The sequence below is a fragment of the Neopelma chrysocephalum genome, unplaced genomic scaffold (genome assembly GCF_003984885.1).
Source record: "Neopelma chrysocephalum unplaced genomic scaffold, ASM398488v2 Primary Assembly neopelma1_77, whole genome shotgun sequence".
Classification (NCBI taxonomy): Eukaryota; Metazoa; Chordata; class Aves; order Passeriformes; family Pipridae; genus Neopelma; species Neopelma chrysocephalum.
Window position 1 is genome coordinate 2832892 of NW_020897738.1, and position 25755 is coordinate 2858646.

The 25755-nt window shown below is 47.1% G+C and overlaps 2 protein-coding genes across 2 annotated transcripts in view; both read right to left on the reverse strand.

Annotated features, from left to right (window-relative positions):
- Positions 1 to 126: 126 nt before the first annotated feature.
- Positions 127 to 7521, reverse strand: LRRC43 (leucine rich repeat containing 43). The gene is made up of 12 exons (XM_027689564.1): positions 7411 to 7521; positions 7076 to 7327; positions 6692 to 6802; positions 6439 to 6578; positions 5611 to 5849; positions 4741 to 4940; positions 4239 to 4362; positions 3926 to 4065; positions 3702 to 3779; positions 3209 to 3415; positions 2664 to 2709; positions 127 to 464 (listed from the first exon to the last, which is right to left on the reverse strand). The coding sequence occupies exons 1-12, from the start codon at positions 7504 to 7506 to the stop codon at positions 304 to 306; spliced, it is 1794 nt and encodes a 597-aa protein (XP_027545365.1). The 5' UTR covers positions 7507 to 7521; the 3' UTR covers positions 127 to 303.
- An 8038-nt stretch (positions 7522 to 15559) lies between these two features.
- MLXIP (MLX interacting protein) overlaps positions 15560 to 25755 on the reverse strand; it is a 46154-nt gene continuing 35958 nt past the window's right edge. Inside the window, exons 13-17 of the mRNA XM_027689790.1 lie at positions 24552 to 24650; positions 23368 to 23495; positions 22240 to 22363; positions 21409 to 21538; positions 15560 to 20928 (exon numbers count right to left, since the gene is read on the reverse strand). Of these exons, the coding sequence (XP_027545591.1) occupies positions 20807 to 20928; positions 21409 to 21538; positions 22240 to 22363; positions 23368 to 23495; positions 24552 to 24650 (603 nt within the window). The 3' untranslated portion in view covers positions 15560 to 20806. The remainder of the gene's footprint in view (positions 20929 to 21408; positions 21539 to 22239; positions 22364 to 23367; positions 23496 to 24551; positions 24651 to 25755) is intronic.

A 25755-nucleotide genomic window follows, 5' to 3' on the forward strand; every position in this document is an offset into this window, starting at 1 on the left:
GCTCCGCCCCTGCCGGCCCCCACCCGTGGGCGGAGGATGCGGGGGGCTGGCACTGGGCAGCGTGTCCCGGGCGCTGCACACCGGGCACCGCACACCCACCCTACACCCCGCACGCACCCCCTTACCTACACTTCGCACTCCACACCCCGCACCAGCCCCCGCCCACCGCAGCTCCGGCAGAAGCTCAGCAGCAGCACCAGACCACCTCGAACCCAGTGGGATCTCCCAGCTCTGGCGATTCGGCTCAACCAGGATCCACGCAGCGTTCCCGTGTGGTTTATTTCGCACTCGGCTATGGACACGTTACTGGGTTTTCTCCACTGCCACGGCCTCGTTCTCCTGGCTCTGGGCACCGACTGCCAAGGGCCACCGAAGCAGCTGCATCTGGAATTGAACTGTCAGTGGCACCGGCTGGAGCTCTTGACCTTCCTCCAGCTCAGCAGTGTCTTTGTTTTTTCCTTTTCCTGTGGAAAGAAGTAAATCTGCCACTGTCTTGATAGTAAATCACCCTGAAAGCAGCAGCGTGCAGGGGGACTGCCCCTGGTGTCAGCACTGACTGCTGGGCCTTGAGGGAAATCTATTTGAATATGACTTCGGGTAAGAAGCCCAAAAAGCATCTTTAGGCAGGCAACTGATCTGGGTGCAAGCTACTTATTTGTTGTTAAATTCCCCTAGGACAAAAGAAAGATGCAGAAATAAACAATTTCAAGGATCCTGGAAAATCGAGTGCGGGGTAAAACGAGACGTACGTGAGACTACTTCTGAAGACATCCTTCAATGTCTGGGCAAACTGTTCACTTGAGACAAAGCTCACTGCCTTTCCTCTTTGAGCCTCTGGAAGTGATCCCAATTCCTCTGAGAGGACTTATTATTTGTGTGCATTTGCTGACTGCAGGATGCAAATCAGCCCCAGCTCCCGGCTGGGAGAGAGCTGGTCCCGGCACAGCCTCGCTGGACACACGGCCGGGAGCTGTCCCCGTCCCTCGGAGTGTGGCCACTGTTGCCGCTCCAGGGTGGTACGTGGTGTCCAGGGGATGATGAGCAAGTACCAGATGGCCACGGTGCAACCTGGTGACTCAGAGCAGCCAGGAGGTGCAGACACATGCAGGATGTGCAGAGGTGCTCGAGCTGCCCACCCCAGCCGCAATCGGGGTGTTCCTGTGAGTCACATCAGAGCATGTGGCCACAGCACACGAGGTGTAGCAAGCTGTGGGGGGCAGCTCATTTTTAGGCACTGTGAATTTTGCATTCACACTTTGAAACATGAACTCGGTGGCCCTGCAGTGCAGCCAACCGGCCTCCACCTGCACAGGCACATGGGGACACCAAATTAAGCAGGAGCCTCTAATCGCTCTGGGCTTCCTGTGTCAGCTTCTGTGCATCCAACACTATCTCCGGCCACACAACCCCCACAGAAAGGGTTCACCCTCGTTCAAGCTGAAAGGAAAACCTCCTACTGACTGCAGGACTGGGACAGAGGAAGGAAGAAACACCAGTGCTGAGCTTCAGCTGTTTGATAGCAGCTGCCTGCTCTGCTTCAGCAACAGGCTGAGTGTACATTGCAAATACACATCTTCTTGTGGGGAACAATAATTCAAGGAGTATTCTTCTTTTCAGGTAGCTGGGAAGGCCACAGGCTTCCTCTAGTGCAGACACTACAGGGCTCTGAGATCCTCCCCAAAGATGGGAACCTTGCTGTGGGTGATGGGGCACAGAAATCATCCTGGAGCTCTTGGGAAAGGGGGTTAATTGCACTCTTAAATCTGATGCCAGAGCAGCGAAACAGAGCTCCTTTGGTAGCTCTGAGTGGTGCTGGGGAGGCCTGGCCCTCTCCATGCTCTCACTGACCCATGAGCAACTTTTCAGCGTTGCCTGACCACCCCTACCCTCCCCCACTTCCTCCTGCTCTTGCATTACCCCTCCGATGTGCTGTCACTGCTATTTTTGCAGTCAAAACCAAGGAAAAATAACCTGCAAGAGGCAGGGTGAGTTTTGTCTCCAGTAGATTAAGCAACACTGCTGCCTGAGCAGCGTCTGAGCTCTGTATGGGGAGGCAGGGGACACCCGTTGGGGTCAGGGTGGTCCCTTCATGGGTAACAGCAGACTGGGGTCTGTTCCCAGCCCTGCCATGGGGCACCTGGGACTCTCTGTGCAGCTCATCTCTGAGCCAGGAAGAACAATAATCCCCTCTGCAAAGTGCTTTGAGATGTGAGTTGGAAATGGATGAGGAGCTTATTATGCATCCCAGGCAGCCCTCCCCCTGCTGCCCATGCCAGCCCTCACACCGTCCCCATTTGGCAGCCGACACAGAGGGCAGCACATTTCTCACCCAGAAATCTGCTGTGCCCTTCTCCCCTGGCACACGGTGCTGGTGGGTGTGTGTCTCTCCCAGGGCAGCCAGCAGCCCAGCCTTGGTCCTTGTTCAGACACTGATTCATAAGGTGTCCAGGCGTGTGTCCATCCTGACGGCCCCACAGTCAATGTCTGCATTCACAGCCCGAGGCTCAGGATGTAAGTCCCCGCTCCTGCCAGGGCGGCTGTGCCCTGTGGCTGCCTCTGGCTGGGCACTGCTCCTGTTTGCTCTCACACACACCACCCTCTCCCCCACCAGCTCAAGGCTCCATCACCTTTAGGAGACGTCAGGGTTTTCTGGCCGGCCCTACCTTCTGCTTTTGTTTTTTTGCTCTTGTCTTTGCCTTTTTTCTCATCCTGTGGAGAGAGACGTTTCCACAGTTAGGCTGTGTTGAAATCCAGTGTGCTCATTCAGTCCTGAGATACCCATCACCATTGGGGTGCTGTCACTGGGATATACAGGGCAGAGGAAAGAGGTGAGGGGGAGCAGGAGCACAGCAGAGTGGCTGCTCTGAGAAGAGAATCCAGGAAATAGAAACTGTTGGCACAGCTGGTATGTGCTGCCATGCTGAAAGAGAGCACCAGAGGAAGCAAGAGTGGTTGCTTTCACATTCTCAAATGGAAAAATAAACTCATATATTTTCCTAAGCCCATAAAAAGCAGCAGTACTGCTTGCTAGTATCAGTTAAATAATCATGCCAGCAGAGATGGATGGATGGATGGATGGATGGATGGGATGCCCAGGCCAGTGAGGACAGAGCAGGCTGCAGGGCAGGACATGCTGAACCCCAGCCTGCAGCACTGCCCACTCCTGGCAGCCCTGCCTCACCCCCCTGTCTGAGGACATGTTCCTTACCTTCTCCTCTGGAACTGGTGATTCTGGTGGTTTCTCAGAGATCAGGACCCCAAAGTCACACACAGTTGCCACCAGGTCCTCAGTGGCCAGCAGGGCTTCCAAGGTCACCCTGGTGGTGCCCAGGGTGCTCAGAATGGGAGGGTCACTGCGGAGTTCACGTGGCGGCTGCTGCTGCTGCTTCTTTTTCTTGTCCCTGGAGACAGGAGACTGCAGGACACCAGCACAGGGACAGGACTCAGCAGAGGGATGGAGTCCCTTTATCAGAGAGAAGCAACCCCAACCCAGACCCTTGCCCACCACTGCATCCAGGCCAAGATGTGTGTAAACAGCTGCTGCCTTCCTCCCTTGGCAAGGGGGGACTTTGGGAGAGGTCTGGGATGGAGGGATGACTCTCTGACACACCAAACTAATGCAGGAGGAGGGCCCTTGTTCTCTTATCACCATTTTTGCAACTCAGATATAATTTGGCCATTGTTCTCTCCCAGCACCCTACCTTGGCACTGTCCTGTCCTTCCTTCTTATTCATGACTAAGTTGTCCTCTGGGTCAGCATCTACAGGCCATGAGAGCACCTGCCCGGAGAGAGGAGCTGCTGCTGCAGGGGCTGGGAGGGCCCAGGGTCACTGCCATCCCAGCCTGCCTCCCAGAGGGAACATGATACCACTGCTGGGCCTCCCAGCAGCACTTTCCCCTTCATCCAGCTCTGCCACACCCTCACCTTCTCCTCCACAACCGACACAATCGTTCCAGCTGCCAGGTAGGACTTCAGCCCCACCAAGTCCTTGGCAATGTGCTCCTTTGTGTAGCTGCAGTCGATGGTGTCTGCCCAGGGCTTTCCAGGGGTGGCAAACACCTTTGCTGTGTAGGGACACAAAAAAGTTCTGAGGAGACCTTTCCTTTGACTGGTGCCAGTTCATTATCCATCAGGCCCAAGCTGACACTGTGAGGGACATGCTGATGCCACCACATGCCAGGAAGAGCCATAAACTTGCCCTGAGCACTGGGACAGGGGATTTACAATTTCTCATTACCAGAGCGAGCCTTTGACTCCTCCATGGCTGCAGGGTCCTGCTGGTTCTTTGTTTCTCCTGTGGCCTGAGCAGAGCTGTCCACATCCAGCATGGTCACCATGGAACTCTGGTGGGTTTTTGTTACCTGGGACAGAGAGGATCTCTTGGTAGGCCATGTCTGGTTTTGTTTGCACTGGGATCAGGGGACAGCTGCCCCTGAAATCCCATTCCTCAGCCCACCCTCATGGGAAAAAGGGGCACCAGTGTCAGGGAAGGGGTCTGCCACAGCCAGCAGGAGGGGGGCTATGAGAGCATTCCCATGTGCAGAGCTCTGGGCTCCCCAAGAGGGACAGGGAACGTGGGGAGCAGGGACTTGTCCTGCCAGATGCAGCCCCATGGGAATTCTGTCCCCAGTACTGCTGCTGCCCCAGCCACATCCATCACTCCATAGCCTGGAGATGGATTCTCCCTTGCTGTGACCTGCCAGGCCTGTTGGCTTTCAGGAGCACAATTAAGGACCAACCTCAGTGTTGCTCTCGTCCTTGAGCTCCTCTCCCTCCACAAACTCCTCCTCTCCCTCCGCAAACTCGTAGGTGACAAAGTAGCTGTAGGTGATCACCGGGGCCTCGGAGTCAACCTCCAGCTGCTGGAGAGCGCTGGGATCAGGGACTCCCCTCATCTCCCCAACGCTCACAAGCACTCGAGCTTCACTCCTGCTTAGTTCTAAAAGAGAGAAAATCTTGCCATGGAGCTGCAGCACGTTCTTTCCAGTGCGAGGAAGGAACAGAGCAAGCAGAAATCTCCCGGTCGCAGTGTCCCCTCCGTGCCACCCTGTGCTAACGCTGTGACAAGCCACTGCCACGTGGGGTCACTCCAAAGCCACGCAAACACCTCCTCGCTTGGCTGCTCTGCCTCCCTGGTTAACATTTTAGTCTCCAAAGAGCACATCCAGCACACAAACTCACTGAGTAAGGGCCATCAAGAGGGGCTTCCCAGCCCGGGTGTCCCCAGCCCCCTGCTCCAGTGCAGACAGTGCAGCACCACAGGACCACCTTCCCCAGTACAGATGTTCCTCTTTCACCAGCTCCAGAGGGAAGCACAGGGTCTGAAACCAGATGGTGTCTGGGAAGCAAAGCTGGGGGCAAGCCGGGATGCAGAGGCAGTGCTGGGACTAGCGTGGGCTTTTCTTGGGCCTGACTAAGGCTAAAACTACCTCGACTGTAATTACACCACTGGAGGGCCCTCTGCCTGTCTCCCCACTTGTACTGGCAGGGTAAAAAGGCATTTGAGGAGAGGCAACATGGAAGGCAGAGTTTGCCCTGAGGACTCTGAGCTCAATCACGATGAACCCCCCTCCTGAATGCCAGGGTCAGGTTCAAAGGTGAGGGCTCACCTGGCTGCCTCGCCAAGCCATGGAACTGCTGCCTCTCATCAGGCCCTATGTAGATGTCATCCAGGATGGACAGCTTGGACAGGCTGTCCACGAGGAAGCCTCTGTAGGTGGGGATGAAAGCCAGGGGGTTCCCTTGCAGCACCAGGATGCGGAGCTTCTGCAGACTGGACAGCTGGGAGACCAGCCCCAGCAGATCTGTGAGGTTGTTAAAGCTCAGGTCAAGGGAGATAAGGTTTGGCCTAAGGAGAGAACCCAGGGAAGAAGGTAAGGCAACAAGCACCTCTCTGAGGATAGGGAGCTACTGCCCTGGGGCAAAAACAGAAGCAAAAATGGTGTTTCCTCAGCACAAACTGGGTCAAACTGGGGAATCCAATGGTACAATCCCAAGAGGCCAATTCCAAATTCCTGAGCCATATGGTCCATTGCCAGCCTGCCCCACCACTCAAAAACATGTTAAGGAAACATTAATGACCCCACTGCATTATTTGGTGATGCAGCCTAAGCTTTAGATTTTTCCCTGGGCAGAGTCCCAGCAAGAGCTTTGGGGAGGACATAGAAAAAGGAAGCTGCCCCGGAAATGGGAACTGTGGTGGGCAGGGTGTCAAGGCAGTTTTCCAGGTGATCTCCCCATTCCACATCTTGGCCATGGACCAAGACAACCTCTGAGCATGTGAGAGCAGACACAGACCGCTCTGCACAGGGAGTGGACAGAGCAAAGCAGTGACCCTGCTGAAGGGCTGCACCTTCCCAAGGCCACCTCAATAGCTTGAGGTCACCTGTCCACATCCGCCCACCTCCCTTTCAGGAGCCCACAGTCTATGGCATTACCAGAAATCCTCAGTGAGGAACTTGTCCTGGGAAGGGCCGCACAGCCTGTTGTGTCCCAGCCCCAAGTGCTGGAGCTCCGGAGGAGGCTGAGAGCACAGGTCCTCCAGATCGCCCACAGTGTTGCAGCAGAGCTCCAGGACCTGCCCAGGACAGAGGGGACAACAAACACCTTTGCAATGAGCTGTTCCTGGCACCTCTGGAGCTGTTTGGCTTGCACTGTGTTCCCATCCTGCACGAGGTGCTGCTCGCTCACCTTCAGTGTCCGGGGCAGGTTGGCCGAGGGGATCCTGCTGATCTGGTTGGCACTGAGGATGAGCTCCTCCAGCTGCTGGAACTGCAACACACCCTCATCGACCTCCTCCACCTGCAAAGAGCTGGGTTTGGCCAACGTGTCCCTGAGCCACCTCATGGCCAAGGAGACACGGACACGTGTTGATCCAGATGAAATACGTGTAACCCAGGTTAGCACAACATCCTGGGGAGGGCGGGGGGAGTGCCTCTACCCCAGCAGCAACAGTGGCATCTGGGAAGACCGTGGGATGGGGAAGGTGTCCTTTTTCCCAGGACGTTTTCCCTCCCAGAAGGCAGACACGGTTTCCTGGCCTACACCTTTACAGGGACAAGCAGCTGCACTTACTCCCTTGTTGACCATCCGCAGGGACTTGAGGACCTGGTAGACTTTGGAGCCATGGACGAGCTCGGGTGCCAGCACGGCCACCTCCTTCAGGAGCCGGTCCTGGGGACTGCAGTCCTGTGGCAGTGACCAGGGGCTGTGCTGGTCCTTCAGCAGCTCCAGCAGTGCCTCGGGGGTCTCCTCGTCCAGCACAGCCTCCTCCTGCCCGGGCTGGACCCTGTGGGGGCTCCTGTGGTCACTGAGGCAGGATTTGTTCTGCAGAGAGGAGAGAGGCAGTGACAGCCCTGCACCCCACAAGCCCTGTGCCACGTCCCATGGCTGTGCCACCCTGTCCCTACCCAGCTGCCAAGGCCGCAGGGGAAGTCCTGCAGCGCCAGGTGCCGCAGGTACTCCTGAAAAGCAGCCGAGAGGCTGCAGCAGCCGGGTGCTGCCATCCAGCCCAGCTTGACCGGGAATTCTTGGCCAGGGATTTGTTCCCTGTCGCTAGGAGATGGTGGTGACGCGGATGCCATGGAACCGAGCACCAAACAAACTCTCCAAGCGGAGCGTGGAGCGAGCCTGGGACAGCACTGAGCTCACCAGGCTGGGAGTAAATCCCTGGTTTTCTGGATCTTCCCCAGGTTCTGGGGGCTGCTCCCCACTAGGGACCTTGTGCAGTGCTTGCAGGGTACATCAGCAGCCTTCTTCCCTGGCCGAGGAACTGTGACACGGCATTTGCCATTTCACTTACCTGTATCCTGAGAGTCACTCAGGTTCTGGGGAAGAAACAGGGAGGTTCCCAGTCAGTTGTGAAAGCCCAGCTCTTCACTCATGTGGAGGGCACTGACACCATAGCCACGTAAGGTCACCAGAAAACAAAGTTCACAGCTGAAAATACCAGCTCTCACACTTGGAAAAAAATAGGTGAGCTCCAGGAACAAAAGCCACAGCTCAGTCTCAGGTCAGCATCAGGTCTCCGTGCTCTGAGACTGATTTCCTTTTTCCGGCGATAGGCGTTGAGGCAATGGCTACAAATTCCATTTTAGGGAGCTGACAGAGCAGCATGTGTCAGCAGAACTTCACCAAATGAATTGCAGATTTTATGTGATGTCTCGTGGTTGCGTGGTGGAAAGCTGAACTTCTCAGGTCGGGTTTTACAGGACGGATGCTGACCTGTTCCCTTATCAGCTCAGCAGCTTATCACAGTCATGTACGGACAGGAAAGGATGAACAGAGCATGCAGAGGCTAAGAGGTGGTGGCATTGCCTGGAGTGGAACAACCAGGCAACCTGCTGTCCTCAGCTTAGAAGACGACGTCAAATCTAAAAATCTCTGAAAGACCATTAGCAGTGGTTGAACCGTGTTTCGTGGAAAAGCAAGGATGTAAAAGTGCTGCTTCTTTCATTTGGATCACTATTTAAAATAACTGCCCCCAATTACCTTCAGTGCTGCACAAAGGGATATTCCTGCTCTCAGAGGAAGACCAGTTTCCTTGTCTGTCCTCCCTGGCTGTACCCATCTGGGAGAGCTGGAAGGGGACTGGTAGTGCCCAATGACCTCTTTATGTACAAGCTCATGCACCTTCCACTCATCTTCCTGTGGGGCACTGGCCAGCTGCATCTCTCTGCTTTTTTGGTGCTTCCAAACACCAAGATCACCCTTCTACCTGAAAGGAGCCATCTGCACCCACCATTGTCTTTGTAGGGATGTTCCTAAAGAATGCCCTGCACAAAGAAACATCTCTCTTTTTCCTTCTCCCTCATTTTACCCCCAAATAATAATAAAAATCTCAAATAAATGAAATACCTGCTAGAACTGTCCTCTTCTAGCTCTCCCTCAGCACTCTGCTGTACTGTGTGCTACCCCATGTGCAGGCCATGGTAACTCATCTCTTTCTTTGCATTATTTAGCACCTGGGAATAGGGTTGTGCAAGAAGAAAAGCTTCCTAGATGGCTGCCTCTGCTTGGCTCTCAGTGCTCCCTCAGAACCACCTGCAGTTTGGGAATCTCCTTCAATGCGGCCTCAAGCAAGTAATCAAGGGCTGAAGTTACAGGTTGGTGGGACCTCAGTGCAGAGTTGTACAGGGGAAACGTCCTTTCCCATTTCAAGCCTTGGGAATCAGTTCATCCCAGAGAACAGTCCTTGAACCGGTTCCAGTCACTTCAGAGGAGTTCATGCACACCCCAAGCTTTTTATTTTCAGAGAGGACTGTTTCACATGGAAACCAGAACCAATTATTTGGATACCAAGATGTTGATCCTTGAAAGTCTTCTGGTGACTTGACACACACTCATTTTTGAACTTGTGAACACCGTTCACCACATCTGTAATTACAGAGGTGGGAAGTACAACATCCACAAGTGTGGATGTGTCACAGATGTGGGTTTCCTCTGCTCTGTTTTCTGTCCCAAACCATCAGTAGTTCTGCTCTCAAGCTCATGATTGCAAACCCTAGGGATAAATTTCCTCTGTTTTGGTGTGTATGAGAATTTCCTGCATTTAGTTACAGGAAATAGAAAATAACCTCAGGGGAGTTAGAGAGATGGGTGAAATGGATGGGGAGGTGTGATCCTGAGCATCCTCTGCTGGTTACGTGAGAGGGTCCCACCTTGGGGAAGGGTCTTCCAGACATGCAGCAAAAGGATTTATACACTGAACTGGAGGCCTGATCTACCTTGCACAGAAGCCTCCTGTGGCTTTTTCACTCCCTGCATTGGCCCACTCTTACACTGACCTTGCAGGAGAAGGTTGCTGGCTTTGGGCAACAATAATGTGCTTGCAAGCCCCAACCATGTCTATATTAAAAGCACAACAGAGTTTATATCCTAAATCCTACATTTTGGAGAGCCCAAGGATTTTGATGGGATGGCTAAGCCAAGCATCCCAAACTCCTCATCAAGCAGACAACACAGGACACCACCTATGTCTATGGAAACTGCACTTAGATCACAATCAGCGAAGACGCACTTGAACCAACTTTTGATGTAATCTTTCGAAAAGGGAAAAAAACCCCGAACTATCACCGGCAAAAAAAAACCCAAAAAAAATCCTGTGGGGGAGCCACTGACGCAGGACTCCGGGGTGCTTAAATGCAGCTTGGCTGGGCCCAACCCAGCACTGCAGGCACCAGCAGCTCCAGTGCCAGCTCCCAGCCAGCAGCTCTCCCGGCCCACCATGGAACGCCGAGCAGGTGGGTCTGCCTTACTCTTGCTCCACATTGTCGGGGTGCACTGGTTGATGTTCATCACTAGCTCAGTAACTTCATGCTTTGAAAATGTATCATGCTGCACAAACCCAGAAAGTTTTGCAAAAATTCTGCGGAGGGTTGAGACCCATCATTGTGTTCTTCTTTTTCTTTTTCCTTTTGACTCTCCATTTGAATGCAGAAATCAACAGCTTTGCCATCTTCCTCTTCTGTTTACTGGTTCCTTTGGGCTCCTCAGCACCAACAGAGATACCAAAAGAAAGCAAAATGACTACAGGACAGAGGCAGAAGCGTTTTCCCACTGAGATAAAGCCCTTGATAGCAGTGTTAGAAAAGAGAGCCACTGACTTATTGGGATACTATGTAAGTACCATTTTGCATGTGCTATGTCTGTGTCTGTGGAGAAATCAAGATCTTGAGTTACTATAAAAGACTAGAAAGACCATCAGAAAAGAAATATCTGGGTTAGAAGCTAAAATAGTCTCTTCTCTATATTCCATGCAAGAAGAAAAGCACTGATATTGCATTATTTGAGGGCAGAGTTGGAGCAATGGCCAGAGCAGCTGCAGAATGGCTGACTTTGCCTCTAGTGCTCCTTCTCAGTCTCCAGAGTCATGCTAGGCTTGGAGCAGGCATCTTTTTGGAGGAATCCAGTGAGATCACTGGAAATATGGCAAGAATTGCCTTGCTCTTCAATCTGATCCTAGTTCTTGAGCACTTCAGCCAAAACTCCTGCTCACCCATCCTCTCCCTGGAGATGGTAAAACGTGCACTGAACCGAAGTGTCAACGGCTCAGACAAATTACAGTTCCTGGGATTGCATTTCCAAGAGTGTGTTGATAAAAATCAACATTGACATTTCCTCTGAATTCACTGCTGAAATTAAAACCATCTCTGCCAAAAGAGATGAGAACACACTCAGGCCAAACCAGATCTCTGACATAAGTAAATTTTGCCCACACAACAAAGAATAAAAACCAATACTTAGAAAAGCTGAAAACAAGGCAAGCAGGGCACGAGGAGAGGAACTGCACACTGACAGCCACAGACAGCGTGCAATACCTGCTTGATCAAAGGGATGTAGGTGTTGGTACAGCTATTGAACCACAACCAAAAACCCCTAGTGTACCCAAGTGAGAAACAGAAACCAAGGGATTAATAACTTCCCTCTGCTCTCCCTCCCTCACAGGAAGCTTGTGTCTTTCCATGGCTCCAAGGTGACACCCAGCTGCTGAATAAGACCGAAGTCAAAGACATGGTGGACAGAATACCTGATTGCCCAGCTTTCCATGCAAACTGCTGTGCTCTGCACCACATTTACAACATCCTGCAAACCCTGGGGAGCGCCATGGAAACACTCTGTAACACGACTGCCCGCGTTGTTGTTGACAGCAATCTCAAACAGCTCAACTCCATCCTGAGCGAAGGAGCTGCATTTTACACCTGCAGGAGCAGGGACCTGCCACGGGTGCACCCCAGCCAGGGCCAGCCCACGGGCTGGGCATACCAAATGAGCTACATCTGGTTGTTTTTAAAGAAATACAAACAAATTGTGCAGAACACGAGAGAAGCAGCAATTTAATATGCCGGGATGAAAAGGCACTGGAGACCTGGCTAAATGTGACCTGTCAGTGGTTATGGGATCAGTTTGCCAGAAACAACATTGATAAAATACTTGCTACTCTATATAACTATGTAATCTAGTTTAACTTAAAGGATGAATGTCTTAAGTTATATTATTTATTATAAAACTATTTATACTATCCTATTTGCAACAGCATGTAAAAAGGATGGACTAATGTGATCAGGATAATTTAATTAACCAATCATGACATAAATAAGCAAACAGGAAATCATAATTTTAATGTTATTTATATTTTTATCTTGCAGGGTTTTTTTCAAAAGTTGATTGTCAGTAGATTTTTACTTCTCTCTCTACTAGTGAATTTTATTTATAAATTTATATATAATCTATTTTATAAATCTATTTAAGCAATTATATAGTTTATATAGATATTTATTCATATTTTTAACTCATATTTTAATATTGAAAGGGATGAATGATGCATTTGCTACTTAGCAGATGCATGGTTTTACTCCTTTCCTGTCATTACCTATGGATAGAACCTGGAATGGACAGAACCTGGAACTTCATTAAAATAAATTAAATAAAACCAATGTCACTGGATTATCTTTTTACTGTCTAATACTTTTTTACACTATTTTTTGCACTGAAAGCCTAGTTGTTTATTAAACAACAAACTGAACTAGCTGTTTCTGGTTCTTATGTTAAAGGACACTAGAAACAGCACATCTCCTCCTTTCCAATCCATTTTTATTCATAAACATAAAGCTTTCAGCTTTGTCCCTTAAATTCCTGACTGGTTTCTTGTTTGGATGAATCAGTGGTACTGGAAAAGTACACGTGTTTCCCAAGAGGAACAGCGAGACCAAGCTCCTTGCTGGAGCCAGGGGAAGAATCCCTCCCCAAAGGACCCAATTTCAGACACCTCTGCGGAGACGTCACACAGTGGTGACATGCAGCAGGTGCAATTCCAGCCTCATAGCCTTCCTTTTTAAAGGAAAAGGATCACTGCCTGGAGGCGTGTTTATCCCCAAGGCAGAAACAACACCTATTGACCTTTTCAAGTGGGGTCAGCAAACCCCAACAAGCAGGAAAACATTTGTATCCTGAGGGCTTCGACATCACCACTGCCAATGGCTGACACAAGCCACTTAAGCACTCGCTGAACCAGGGGATTATACAGGGCCACTCCCTGTGGTTTCCTCTCCTCTGCACATCTTTTCTTTCACCTTCTAAAGATATAAATAGCTCCACGGAAGTGTTTTCCTTGGAGAGGGAAACATTTTCTCAGAAGCTCAAACAAGATGAAGTGAGTCAGATGGTCTGTCCCAGCTCACGTCACGGGAAGAGCAACCTGAACAAGAAGATGAATTGTTCCCCCTCACAGAACTGTCCCACCAGCCCTGCTGACTCAGCTCAGCTCAGGAGCTCATAGGAAGCACAAAACTGTGGAGAGCCGTGGTTCTCCTCACCAGAGCTGTAAGAGAAGGGTGCTTTGCCACAAGGGTTTGGGCTGCAGCAAGGCAGGTGGCCTGACCCCACGGCACCAACCCTGGCTGATCCCAGGTGAACCTTCAAAGGGCAGAGCTCAGCGAGTGCTGGCACAGAGGCAGAAAGGGAGGGTAAGGGCAGGCCCAGGTAAGTTGGACACGAACAGTGACTGCAAACAGTCTGATTCACAAAGTGACACTAAAGCACTTCTGAACCTGTGAGAGCCAACACCAGCCCCCCCCAGAGGTGGCTGTGTGGCTTCCTTGGGAAGCAAATCCCAGGTTCTCTGCTGCTCAGGCCACAGTTTTGTGGTTTGTTTCCATTTTGTGATGGAAAGGCACTGGGGTGTGTGATATACAGACCTTCTTCTGAGACAGGAACAAGTGGATGACAACAGGGGCTCTGCTGTGTTTGCAGAAGACCAACAGCACCCAGCTAACTATTCACTGTCTGCCCTGTCACCTCCTGGAGGAAGCTCTCGGGGATGAGAACAGGCAGAGAAGAGCTCCTGAGTGCAAATATAGGTTAAAATACATTTAAAAAAAAAATCTAGTGAGCATTACATTCCATTCTTTTACACACAAAGCGAGCCCTGAGCTGTTTGCCCACTGAAGGGCCAATTCCTTCACAGCAGTGATTTCATTTGGCACCATTTCCATGGAGCAAATGCAGGTCCATTTTTGGCAGCGTTCAAGGATTAGCAGAACCAGCCACAAAAGAAGCCACTTCAAAAACTGTCATTTGGCACATCAGCTCAAGTTACAGCAGCCTCCATGAAATCACCATTAAATCAGTAGTGCAGAAAACTTGCTCTCCAGCCACAGCTTCCTCCCAGAGAGCTCAGACAGCATTGCTGCAGTAACTCTGGCATTTGTAATGCTTGGTCAAGAGAGAAGTCAGGCTCAAGTGTTGGTTTATCACTGGTTAAATAGCTCTGCTCTTCACTGTCTACTCCTATGAAAATGCTCTGTGAGATGAAGCTACAGATTAAATGCAGAGTTTAAAAACTGCTGCACCCTCTGGAACCACAGGCCTGACTCATCAGGGGTTCTCATAAGAAATATTAAGTCAGAGGCATCAATGACAAGGATAAGATCAACCAGCACAAACTCTTGTGCGGTGATTTTAAAATAAAATCCTTCTTTTCACTTATCTATTACCTTTTACTTCAACTAGAGCCTCAGGCACTCAATGCTGCTTCCACCGGGCAAGGAAATCCAAAATGCACATGAGGTGACAACTGAAGCACAGGGAGCTGGAGGGTCCTACCAGGGAAAACCAAAAAGCTGTCATTAAAGGTAAGGATGAAATGTTCTTAATTTCATTTTTTAAACGGATTTAAGCAGCTCAGTGCCTAACACTGACATCAATTCCATGGGAATACCGTGTTATCCAACCTCAGCGCTGCTCTGCAGACTCCACTGTCCAGGCAATGTGTCAGACTCAAATCCTGCCTGCAAGAAAGTAAGACCAACAGGGCTCAAGGCATTGGTGCAGCACCTATAGGCTTAATAATTCCTTAGAGAAATACCAGGGCTGCCTGGGAATTACTGCATGTTGGAAGTGCAGAAATGAAAAAAAATTGTCAAATGAGCTCACTCTCACTGTTGTCCTTCAGAGAATGAACAACAATAAGGGTTTGATCACTTCAGGAATCATCAGAACGAAAATTATGCTTTGCAAAAGGTGAAAGAGCAGCTCAGGGGGTATTTAGGGCTCTGCACACACCTGGACCTGCAGAGATTGTGCTTTAGCCCCCTGTTATCCACTGTCTCTTAAGCTGATTCAGGGAAGTGGAGGAGAGATGACTAGAAAGAGTTATTTTCAATTTTTGCTAATCTGGTTAACATTGACTCTGGTGAGACAGGGAACAGCCCAGCACAGAGCAAACACAGCCTGAGGGCCAAGGTACCAGGAAAAGAAATCACTTGTGAGGTCCAAGTAAGCTCAGAGTAAGATGATTATTTCAGTCAAGAAGAGCCCAAGGGACACCAAGTTTCTTAAGGAGTCCAAACTTCAGCAGCTCCACAGAGGATATACAAGCCTTGCACTGCAAATGCCAAACACACAGATCCAGAGGGTCACTCCAGCATCATTCACAGGGAGAAGAGCTCTTGCCACCTTTTAGAGCTGCAAAAAGGCTGCCAGGTGCTGGCCCTGGCCCAGGAACAATTCCACTTAACCACTTCCCCACCTCCAGTTAGAAAACAAAGGCATTACAACCAGTTTCTTCCAAAAAATATCCTTTATTGTTTTGGTTGTAAATATAAAAAAAAATGCATTGCACAATTTAACAGACCTACTGAAAAGTGCTACATATCAACAGTACAACAGAAGTTGTGTCATGCAACAGAACAGGAAACCTAAGCAAAGCAAGAGCACAACCTGAAGTCCTCATACCTTCAAGCATTTTTTTCCTTTCTAACAAGAATGAATTCCATCCACTTAAAACACGTTTAAATACAAGGTTAGAAGAAAACGAGCAACTTATGAATTGTATTGTTAATTGAAAGGTCTGCTCCGAACACTGATGTCTTTTGATTGAAGACCTCATTCATGTTGGAAAAGTTCAGATATAAAAGAAGTTCAGACAACGGCTAGAGAGTAATTCTATTATATACCTAAGGTGTGTTTCTTTGTAACTGAAGTTATTTAGAACTCAAGTTTCACAGACAAAGCTAAAATTTGGTACTACCTCTTCTGCTCTAACACTGTAAATGAGCAGGAAATCCAACCAAGAATGAAACAAAAGGAAACTTGAGGCTTAGCTGATGTTGTGGGAAATACTGGGGCTCTATAAAAGAAAAAAACCAAATGATCTCCTCTGAAACTCAAGTGTATAAACAGAGGAGTAACATAAGAACTCCTGTTGTCTCACCTAATTAAAAAAACTCCTAAAAGTTATCAACAGTTGTCCATAGTCCTCCAAGAGTGGTATGACTGAGTCCCTAAAGCAACCTAAAGTGGGTGTTTTTCCATGCAATAAAGGTGAAAAGAAACCAAAAAAGAGAAGGAAAAAGGTGAAAACAGTTAACAACCCATTCTATTTTCAGCTGCATCTTCCAGTTGGCAACATCAAGGCAAGAATTATTCACTCCAGAAACTCAGAAAGTGAAACAGCCTTCAAATAATTTGCACTACAAAAGCATTACCTTACTGAATGTTTTTGCAGTGAGCTTCTCTCTCTGTTCTCAAACTGTTCTCCAGGAGTTTGGGGTTTTAAAAGCAAACAAAACTAAATTTCTCTGTCCCTGTCACCTCTACCACACGTGCACATACACACACACTCTTACAAAGGAATGTAAAAAACCCTGAAGATGCAAAGGGATGATGTTTTTCAGTACAATTTGACAGCCCTTTGTCTTTTTCAAGCCACTTCAGATTTAGAGGTTTAAGCACTTGCATATTTTCTGGTTTCTGTCAAGCCTGTGGTCTGACAGCCTGTACATGAGTGTGTGTGCTCGTGAGCATGGGAGAGGAGAGTGGTGAATTCAGCAGGAAAGGTGCAACTTTTTCCATACAGACACACAATTACTCACAACCTCAGTTTGAAAGGGACACAGATAAAATCCTCTTAAAAGCCAGGGAAGCCTCACTTTGTCCATTCACAGAATTTTCCACAGAGCACTGTACTGGGGGGAACAATGTATGATGTGATAAATCAAATGCATCCACGACACCAAGATCTAAGGCACAGATGGAAACATTCTGGTCAGCCTCCCTTCAAGAAAGCCTTCCCCAGGGGTCTAGAAAAGCATGGAAGAACATTCCAATCAGCTCAGATGGTAGTAATCAAGAATCCTTTGGTTTTGTGCAGAGATCAGACTGTCATGATGAAGTGTGCACTTGTCTCTGATCCTACTACTCATTAATTCCTTCAATCCTAGTGTGTTCCTGGAGTTTCACCACTTACTCCTCTAGCTAAGAGGAGGCTAAAAACTACAACACAAGCTAATAACTAATCTAGATAATGCCCAGAACTTGTGTTTGGGGTGGGGATCATCTACAACATCCTGCCTAATAGAATTCAAGGTTGAAAGGAACCACTAGACAACCCCAGTTTGACTTTGTGCATATCACAGTCCACAAATAAATTATTTAGCCACTTGTTTACTCAGTGAAAGATGTTGGATTTGAATGAATATGACTTGCATTCCATTCTATGGGGGTTCTCTGAAAGTTTAGCACCAATTCACTGAAGACAGATGTGCATCACCTGTAATTCTGTGCAGATATAGGCACTGTGTGTTTGGCTTGCTTTGGTGACACTGAGGAAATCAGAGCCCTTAGGTTAGGGGAGAAAGTGTTACTAAACTTTTGAAAAAAAAAAATAGTATTGAAAACTCCTCAATGGGTAAGAAAGACAGACTAAGGAGTTCAAAGTGGAAAACTATGCAGGAACTAATACATACGTGGTCCATCTCTTCTCATATCAATGCTCAGTAGTTCTACTGCTCAGATGTGAGACATAAAACAGCTCTTTCCTCCTGTGTTTCCAAATGAAGTGAAATCACTCTCCTCACAAGGCTGACTGATAAAAGAAAGGAATTCTGATTTGCAGCAATAGGGGGACAAAAATATATTGAATCACTGCTTCGAAGAGCAGCCACATCATTTCTGGTAATTGCACTACGTGGAAAATATATTTTCGCTTTTCCCTCCCTCCCTCCTACACTCTTGCCTAAGTAAGCAATCTTTGATTTATTTTTTTTCTCTTTACTATGTTAAGATTTGCAGATTTTCAATAGTGCTTTGACCTTGTTTCTCCACCATAATTTGATAAAATAAGCACTTTCCCTCCAATTGTAACCAGCTCATGATGCAACGAGCTTGATGGTTTTTCCATCCACATCCAGATAAAAACTGTGAATCGACAAAATGTTCAGCAATTCAGTCAAATTACCCCTTCCTGTTCCTTTAAAGTCCCTTTGAGCTTCCAATCCAGTGAGATCTGGGATGTTAGGATTTAAGCTGCCAGATTTCCCTGGGCCTTGAAGCATTTCTTCTACTGCCCTTTGCTTGTTGAGACAAAACTCCAACGTCATCGATACTAGAAATGGTCAAAATCACACACGATCGCTGCTGACAAGCAGGAGATGACACTGCAGGGGAGGCTTTACTCTGAAAGCTCAGCAAAAACAGCAGTTCTTGGATAATGTGCCCACTGATTTCTTGCTAGAAAACCAGAGGTGTTTTTGCCATGCAAATCCCCATGTGGTATCTGTGCATCTCAGGGAGATTTCAGCCCACAGAGAAAAGGATGTGAGGGACCCTCCCCAGCTCATCACAGTGTTAAATGACTTCACTGGAATCAAGTTCACAACCAGTGATAAAAGTGGGAGGATTTAAAGCACTGGTTTAAAAAGAATTTACCTATTCAACACTTCTTACCTAGATGCATCCCAAAGAGTATTGCTTAATTAATTACAACATTATGTATGAAAGATCTAGGTATGGATCCCTCCAGAAAATCTACTCACTATTTAATTACTATGACAACCTTTATACACTATTTCAAACCATTCCTTAGCTGAGGCTTGGATTTTTGTTGGTTCTGTCACAGGGACACAGGTTTTCACATGTGCCACAAACTTCAAATTATGTCAGATTTGCTGTAAAAAAAGAAAGAAAAAAAAAGCATCTCCTCATCTGTCTGCACAGCTACAGGGAGGCACATTGGGACTCAGCTTTGCATTCCCCTTCAGCTCCTTTTCCCCCCTTCAGCCCCCAGTTCCTCAGCCCAAGGTACCTCTGCTCATGGAGAGGGCCCTGAGGTTCACCTTCCGTGCCTCCTCCTTGCACATTCCTGCTCATACAGAAGGGAACTCTGCAAGGAAAGCCATCAGCTGCAAAATCTCAGGACAAATTAAAACCAAACACATGCCCTGTGCTTAGTCCTCCTCCCCAGGCCTATTGTTTCCTTTTAAATTTTGGCCCACCAGGTGGATGAGAGTGGGGACAACGCTGAGAAAAACTCCATCCCCCAAGCAGAACCTTCTGAGCCTGTTTCAGAGCATGCAACCCCCAAATGTTCCAGCTGCTCCACATTTTAGCACTGGGACAAGCTGCAGATCACCTCCAGCAGCCTGATCTTGGAAGAAAACTGCTCAGAGGAGAGAGGAGGGAAGAGATGCCCACAGTTTGCATAGCTCTGAAGAGTCAGAATCAAGCCACGAGTGGAATTACAAGGGTCACAGGATCATTCCAGACTATGAACCATCAGCTGGAATGACCATCCCAGTGCTGTCTCAGGATGGACAATCTCTGCTGTAACGAGACTCAGTTTATCTGCAGCAGAGCACAGTCTGTGCTGAGACTGTCACAGAAAAATGTTATTCAGTATTTTGAGTTTTAAACATATTTTTACATGTTTTATAATTCATGCTGAACATAACCTTCCCATACAGATCAGGTTTAGCAAAGTCCTTCAGGTTTTTCAGGTAGAAGACAAAGAGAAGAAGCAAAAAAGACAGAGAAGCAAAAAACTGACTACAAGTCCGTGTGGTTTGATATAGTTTCTGAGATAATAAAAAAGCCAATTTCTTACCCTTATAAACTCAATTCTTGCCTCTGAAGTGCTACTACATTTACCTATGGATGTGTTTTTTATGTGCACATTTTGTGAGGATGGCAGCTGAACTGTGCAGAGTGCAAGAAAACAGCTAATTGATTAAACTGGTATAAAATTCATAAATTTATCCTAATTGGAGAATTTCTGCAATCTCAAACTGCTTTCTTGCACTTACTGCACAGTGCTACTCCCTTGCAATGGCTATATCAGGAAAAAGAATAAAAATCAGCTACCTTATTTACTAGAAAATAAAGCAAGTCTGGAAACTGATCATATGCAATGATACACTCATTAAAATAAAAATACACAAAACACAGCCTGAGATTTTATTCTAGGATTTTTGCCATGAGTTGACATCATTAACGGATTTTTCTTCTCCTTTGGTTTTTCGTGTGATCCTGTTTAAGAATTTTCTCTATTCAAGTAAAACAAATGGAACTGAACACCAGGAAACAAAATAAAGAGCACATTTCGCTTCATGAAATCAAAAATATTTTTCCCCTTGAAGAGCACATTCCTTGGTGTACAGGATTTACACTTCAGAGAGCTTAGTACTCGAAGGTGTTTCATAGAGATCTGTTGCATACAGATGAAAATGCTGCATTGATGGAGACATATTGCTGCCTGCAGGACTCAAACCTGCTGAGTTTACCTGAGCTTGGTGTTTTTCTCACTGAACGGAGCCAGCACAGCACTGGAGAGGGATCAGAATGTTGGGACAACACTGCATCACTGACGATGCTGCATCGGTTGCACGTTGGCTGAAGGCAGAGCCGGACACCCCGAACGATCAGGGTGGTGGAGAGAACCCTTTCTAAAGTGCACAGGCTGACAGGAGCCTCACCAGGCTGGGGCTGGCAGGTTCTCCACCCCTTGGACGAGCACCTCAGTGTCTTTGGTTGTTAGGTTTCTCCAGCTCTCTTGTTCAGCTTGATCACAGCCTCCGTGGCTTGCTCCGGCAGGCACGACGGGTCCGACAGGATCGACGTGGTTGTGCTGAGGTGCCGGAGGGTGTTCAGCACCACTGCAAAAAAAACCAGGCAGAAAAGCAGCAAGAAAAGCCATTAGTCTGACTGATCTTTCTTCTGCACCCCTCGACAATTATAAATGTAAATTTAATACTTGCTGAACCGCAAGGAGGAACAGAAGGTCATTCCAAAGCTGAACACAAATCTCACGTCTTCCTTCATCATGAGATAAATCACACTGCCAAACTTATCCCAACTAGAGCTGAATATTTGAAATTTAAATGCAGTTTAAGGCTGTTTAAATTCTGGTATATTCAGCAATATGTTTTTTTTCTTCTGATCAGTGTTAAACATGGAACCAAGTGTCTTCTCAGTCAGAAGAGGTTCTAATTTTTCCACTGAGCTAATAAAGAGGAAGTGCAAGTCATATTCATCATGTGCTTTCTTTGTCATCCTCTGACTTTCAAGAAATGATATTATATATGGTCTCACTTCCTATGATCTGGAATAGCTCTGCAGGATGGAACTTCACTTACTTGGCCTCAGAACAGGAAGAGAACAGTGCTGATCCAACCAGGCCAGTGCTGTTTCATTCAGATCCTTAAAGCTTGTTGTGGAAACCATCGCATTGAAGGACTCAAACAATGGCTTAATAATAATGCTGAACTGCAAACCACCAAATGTTAAGGGAGACATCAAAGGAGGAGTTCAAAACATTCTCTGGGAAAGGCTACTACACAGAAAATACTGGATTTCTTAATGGACTCAACTAACAGAGGGATTGCAACATTTCAAAAAATATTTGTTCAAATCTGTAACACTAAGACAAAGGAAAAATGAACCTCAATTCCTAATGACACTCATTATACCTTGCACAATCCCTCTGTACTCACCTGAAAGGGGAAAAAGGCAAGGGGGGAAAAAAAGAAGGGAAGGGGGGGAGGAAAAGGAAGGGAAGGGGGAGGGGAAAGGAAGGGGGAGGGAAAGGAAGAAAAGTGTGTGTGTGGGGGAAGTGGAATGTAAAAGTCTGTAATTTTTTTCCCTGAAATCTTTGCTATTCTCTGTGTAGGTTTCCCAAAAGAACCAGAGCTGCAGTAACAGCAGAGTCCTAAAGATTTCTTGCAGTACCCCACCTTTGTGTTGCATTTTACTTTCCAGTTACCTCCCACACATTTAAGCTGAACAAGCTGTGCCTGAAGACAGCCTGAAGGCAAGGATTCCTATCCATGCACTGATGTGGATGAAAACTGAGGACACTTGTTTTTTAAGTAACTTGGCTTAAAGTCACAGCATCAGAATCCCAAGTTCTTGGCTCTGAATGTCCCAGTACCAAACTCCAAGTTCAGCAGGCTGATGCAAAAGGATACAATCCAAAACTTCCAGTTCTGCAGGGTCCTGCTCCTCACATACTCATCAAACATCCTCCTCATGTGGTCAAACCTTTGCCGCGTTACGGGAACCCCGGTAGCCGGGAGCTGCTGTTGACAGGAACTGGAAAGATGTTCCAAGGTCAGGATCCCACCAAAGAGGACACAATTCTCTTCCAGACTAAATCACAGCACGAGAAAATGTGTACCCCTACTATTTCTGATCAAGGGCTTCCCAGTGTATGAGGCTGACAAAATGTAACTGTTCCAGTCAGGAATACAAACTGTTTTCCCATCAATTTTGTCTGTATTCAAAGTGATTCTCAAGTTGCTACACATACTTGTTACAAGCAACAAAACTGAAAACAAAGTATAACATAGAACAAAGTAGTTTTGGGCATCCAATCAGGAGAAGGCACATTAGGAATCAAGGAAATATTTACAGTTACTCCTAATGTTACAGAAGAAAATGTAATGCAGATTCTGAAGGGACAGATCAATTTAAAATAAAATGAAACAGACTCCATCATACTTTTTAAGAAAAATTAAAAGGTTTTGATTTGCTGCTAATGCTAATATCATTCCTAAGCCTAAAACTTCTGGAGATGGAAGTAAAACCATTGGGGTTCTCAAGGTGCTTTACAATAGTACATAACAATCATAACCCCACAGAGCAAACTGAGGCAGCAGGAAAGTGAAGTGATTTATCAGAGTTATATTCAGCCAGTGCCAAACTTCCGGAGTCCAAGTCCTGTGTCTTATGTTCTCAATCCTATTTTCCTACAAAATAGGACTGCATTTGAGAAGAAAATGAGAAGAAAACTGAGAAGAGTGTTTGATCACCAGTGAGCACAGCTTTATAAATTAAACATCACCACTGGCTTCTTCTCAGAATTATTCTGATGTGACACATCTTCCCCGATGCTGCCACTGTTGTGCATTTGTGCTCAGAGCTTGCTGAAAACCCACACAGTTTGTCCCAGTGCCCATCCCACAGGAGCTCTGCCTTTAGTTTGGAGCTGATAGCAACTCCACTGCTCTTCAGCACCCATGTGCTGTGTGGTGTGAGCCCCGGGCAAACATTCCCTCTGTTAACCAAAGCAGGACAGAAAGCTCCCCAGGTCTCACATGATCGTGGCGTTCAGCTCCTCGATTTCCTCCCGGAGGCGCCTGGTTTCCTCTTGCATCTGGGTCCTTTCCTGCTGCATTTTAGCAATATATTCTACTGCTCTCTGGAGTGTGATTGCATGGCTGATCTAGACCAAACATAAACACAGAGCTCACCTTCTGGAACAAAGTGAGACACACAAAGAGTTTGCCCCTAACCTGCAAAACACTCACAGAAGCACTTCAGCACCTCAAGTTTCAGCACCTTAAGTTTCCTTCACTGCGGTGCAAAACACACGGTCAGGCCAAGCAACACACTTCAGACACTAAACCTTTCATTTCTCTGACTCCTCTTTGAACTCTGGTACAGAGAAATGTGGTTGCAGTGGTTGTTTTCTTCCAGACATTACATTTCTGCTACTTTGTTGAAAGAAGTATTTTAATAATTGAAAATGTTTTGTTTCATTATCTCTCCTCTTAAAAATATTTACAGTTCTTACTTAAGTACTGAAGGATGTGCTACATCTGCTGATAGATTTATGGTGCTGGTAGAAGTGTTGTTTGAAGTTGACAATATAGACTATTTAGTTTGGGAAACGTGAAGTTATTAAACAGAAAGTAACACGTCTAGTTCCTTTCAAATAGACTATTCTAGTCAAGAAGTGAAATTCTGATGACATATCACCTTGAAAATTATGTAAACAAATCACAATGCTACAGAAAAGGCTTTCAATTTAGCAAAGTAAGTTAAGTAATGTAGCCAGAATATGTTCTTAATTTGGACAAAGCCATTTGACAACGAGAAACCAGTAGGGAAGTTTTTCTCTGTAAATCTATGCACAAAAGACAGGTGAAAGGGAAAAAATGCCCTGAGAAAATCTGCCAGGCTGTGGGCACAGGGCCAGGTTCTTAAAGGCAGCTGAGTGACACGAGATGTGAAGAGTCCTAGAGGGATTTTCCAAATCCCCTGAACTGGCCATGCTCCTGACTTCTCCTGGGAGGCAGAGGTAGCAATGGTGTCGAAGTTTTATAGATCTCCCTGAGTTTTTCCATTCTCCCTGTGCCTCACTGACATGTTTCAGCACTATGTGCAGGCACACACGGTTCTCAGTCAACAGTGAAATGATTAAATTTATTAACAAGTCTTTCAGAGTGGCTCTGTTTTACATTTCACATCAAACTGTTAGTGCTGCCAAGGTACTCACAGACTTGGAGTTGGCTGACACCAAACTGCTCAGGGCACTGAAACCAATCTTGATATTAGACCTTCGTTTCTGTTCCGAAAGATGCTTCATCCTTCGATTCTGCATAAAGAAAACCAGTTCAGTCTACGCTGTTCTGCTTTACTGTTCTACTGTTATGATTAGCTATTCAAATTCAGTCATTTTTGTTGACTTGGGGCATTCACAGTCTCCCCAGTCAAAGCCACGGGACTATAAATCTGCAAACAATGATTAAGGTTTTTAAAAAGTAGCTTTCACTGTTTTAAATGCAACTCCAACCTTCGTAGGTTTTCTTCCTAAAGTATAAGTTTTTATTTACACCATTTCTGAAGTCAAATTCCAATTTTTGAGGCATGCAATTAGTTAAGATTTTGTTGAAGCTTTTCTGTTTAAAACAGTCCATATTGCTTATTCCTAACACATACAGAATGTCTGCTGATGTAACAGGCAGCCTGACAAAAAGAAAAAAAATAAATAAGAATCCACAACTCTGGCCTACCCTGAGGATGAAGACTTTATCAGGGATGAGCATTTTCATTTTTAGCTTTAAAAACTTACTTTCCCTCAAAATTCTTGTGAATTAAGTTCAGTTAGCTGAAGTCTTTTAACTGCATACTTTTGTCTGAGCAGTTTTCTTAGCATGAGCAAAAAAAGTTGCTAAGTCTTGGGCCACAAGCTGTAAACTTGTGGGAGACAGAGAGCAGTGCAAGCTGCAAGATAAGGAAGCTGTGACTGTCAGCAAAAGCTGCAATCTGTCCAGATAAACCAGCTAATGACCTGTCTAGAGATAGGGAAAGAATCTAGCAAGGAACAAGAAGATCCTGGACCAAAACCCACCACTGGACCAAGGGCCATGGGCAAGGTGTGTCAAGAGCATGTGAAGAAGGTGCTGAGTGTAAGGGAATAAAAGCCCAGGGATTTCTCAGCTCCGAGTCCCTCTCCAGAGGCACCACCTCAGCTGTTCCTATGAAAACCTTGACAAAGAACTTCAGCTGCAGCAACTGTGAGGGATTTAACCCATGAGCCTGCAGAGCTGTCTCTGCTCCTCCCTCTGCACTGCCTGTTGATTCCTCCTCCCAGTTGCCTCTGCTGTGCCTTACCCTGTGGTTTCTGTTATCCCTGTTTCTCTTACACTGCACCCAGTGGTGGTGGGGGGGTGTATTTGTGTGTGAAAAGTTCCTCCCCT

Bases quoted from the DNA above. Each gene is read 5' to 3' on its own strand.
- LRRC43 (XM_027689564.1), bottom strand. From the start codon at position 7,506: ATGGCAGCACCCGGCTGCTGCAGCCTCTCGGCTGCTTTTCAGGAGTAC. The intron at 4,363-4,740 runs GTTGGTCCTTAA...TCTCTGTCCCAG, and splicing joins AGGACGAGAGCAACACTGAG to GTAACAAAAACCCACCAGAG. The intron at 3,780-3,925 runs GTGAGGGTGTGG...CTCTCCGGGCAG, and splicing joins TGTCGGTTGTGGAGGAGAAG to GTGCTCTCATGGCCTGTAGA.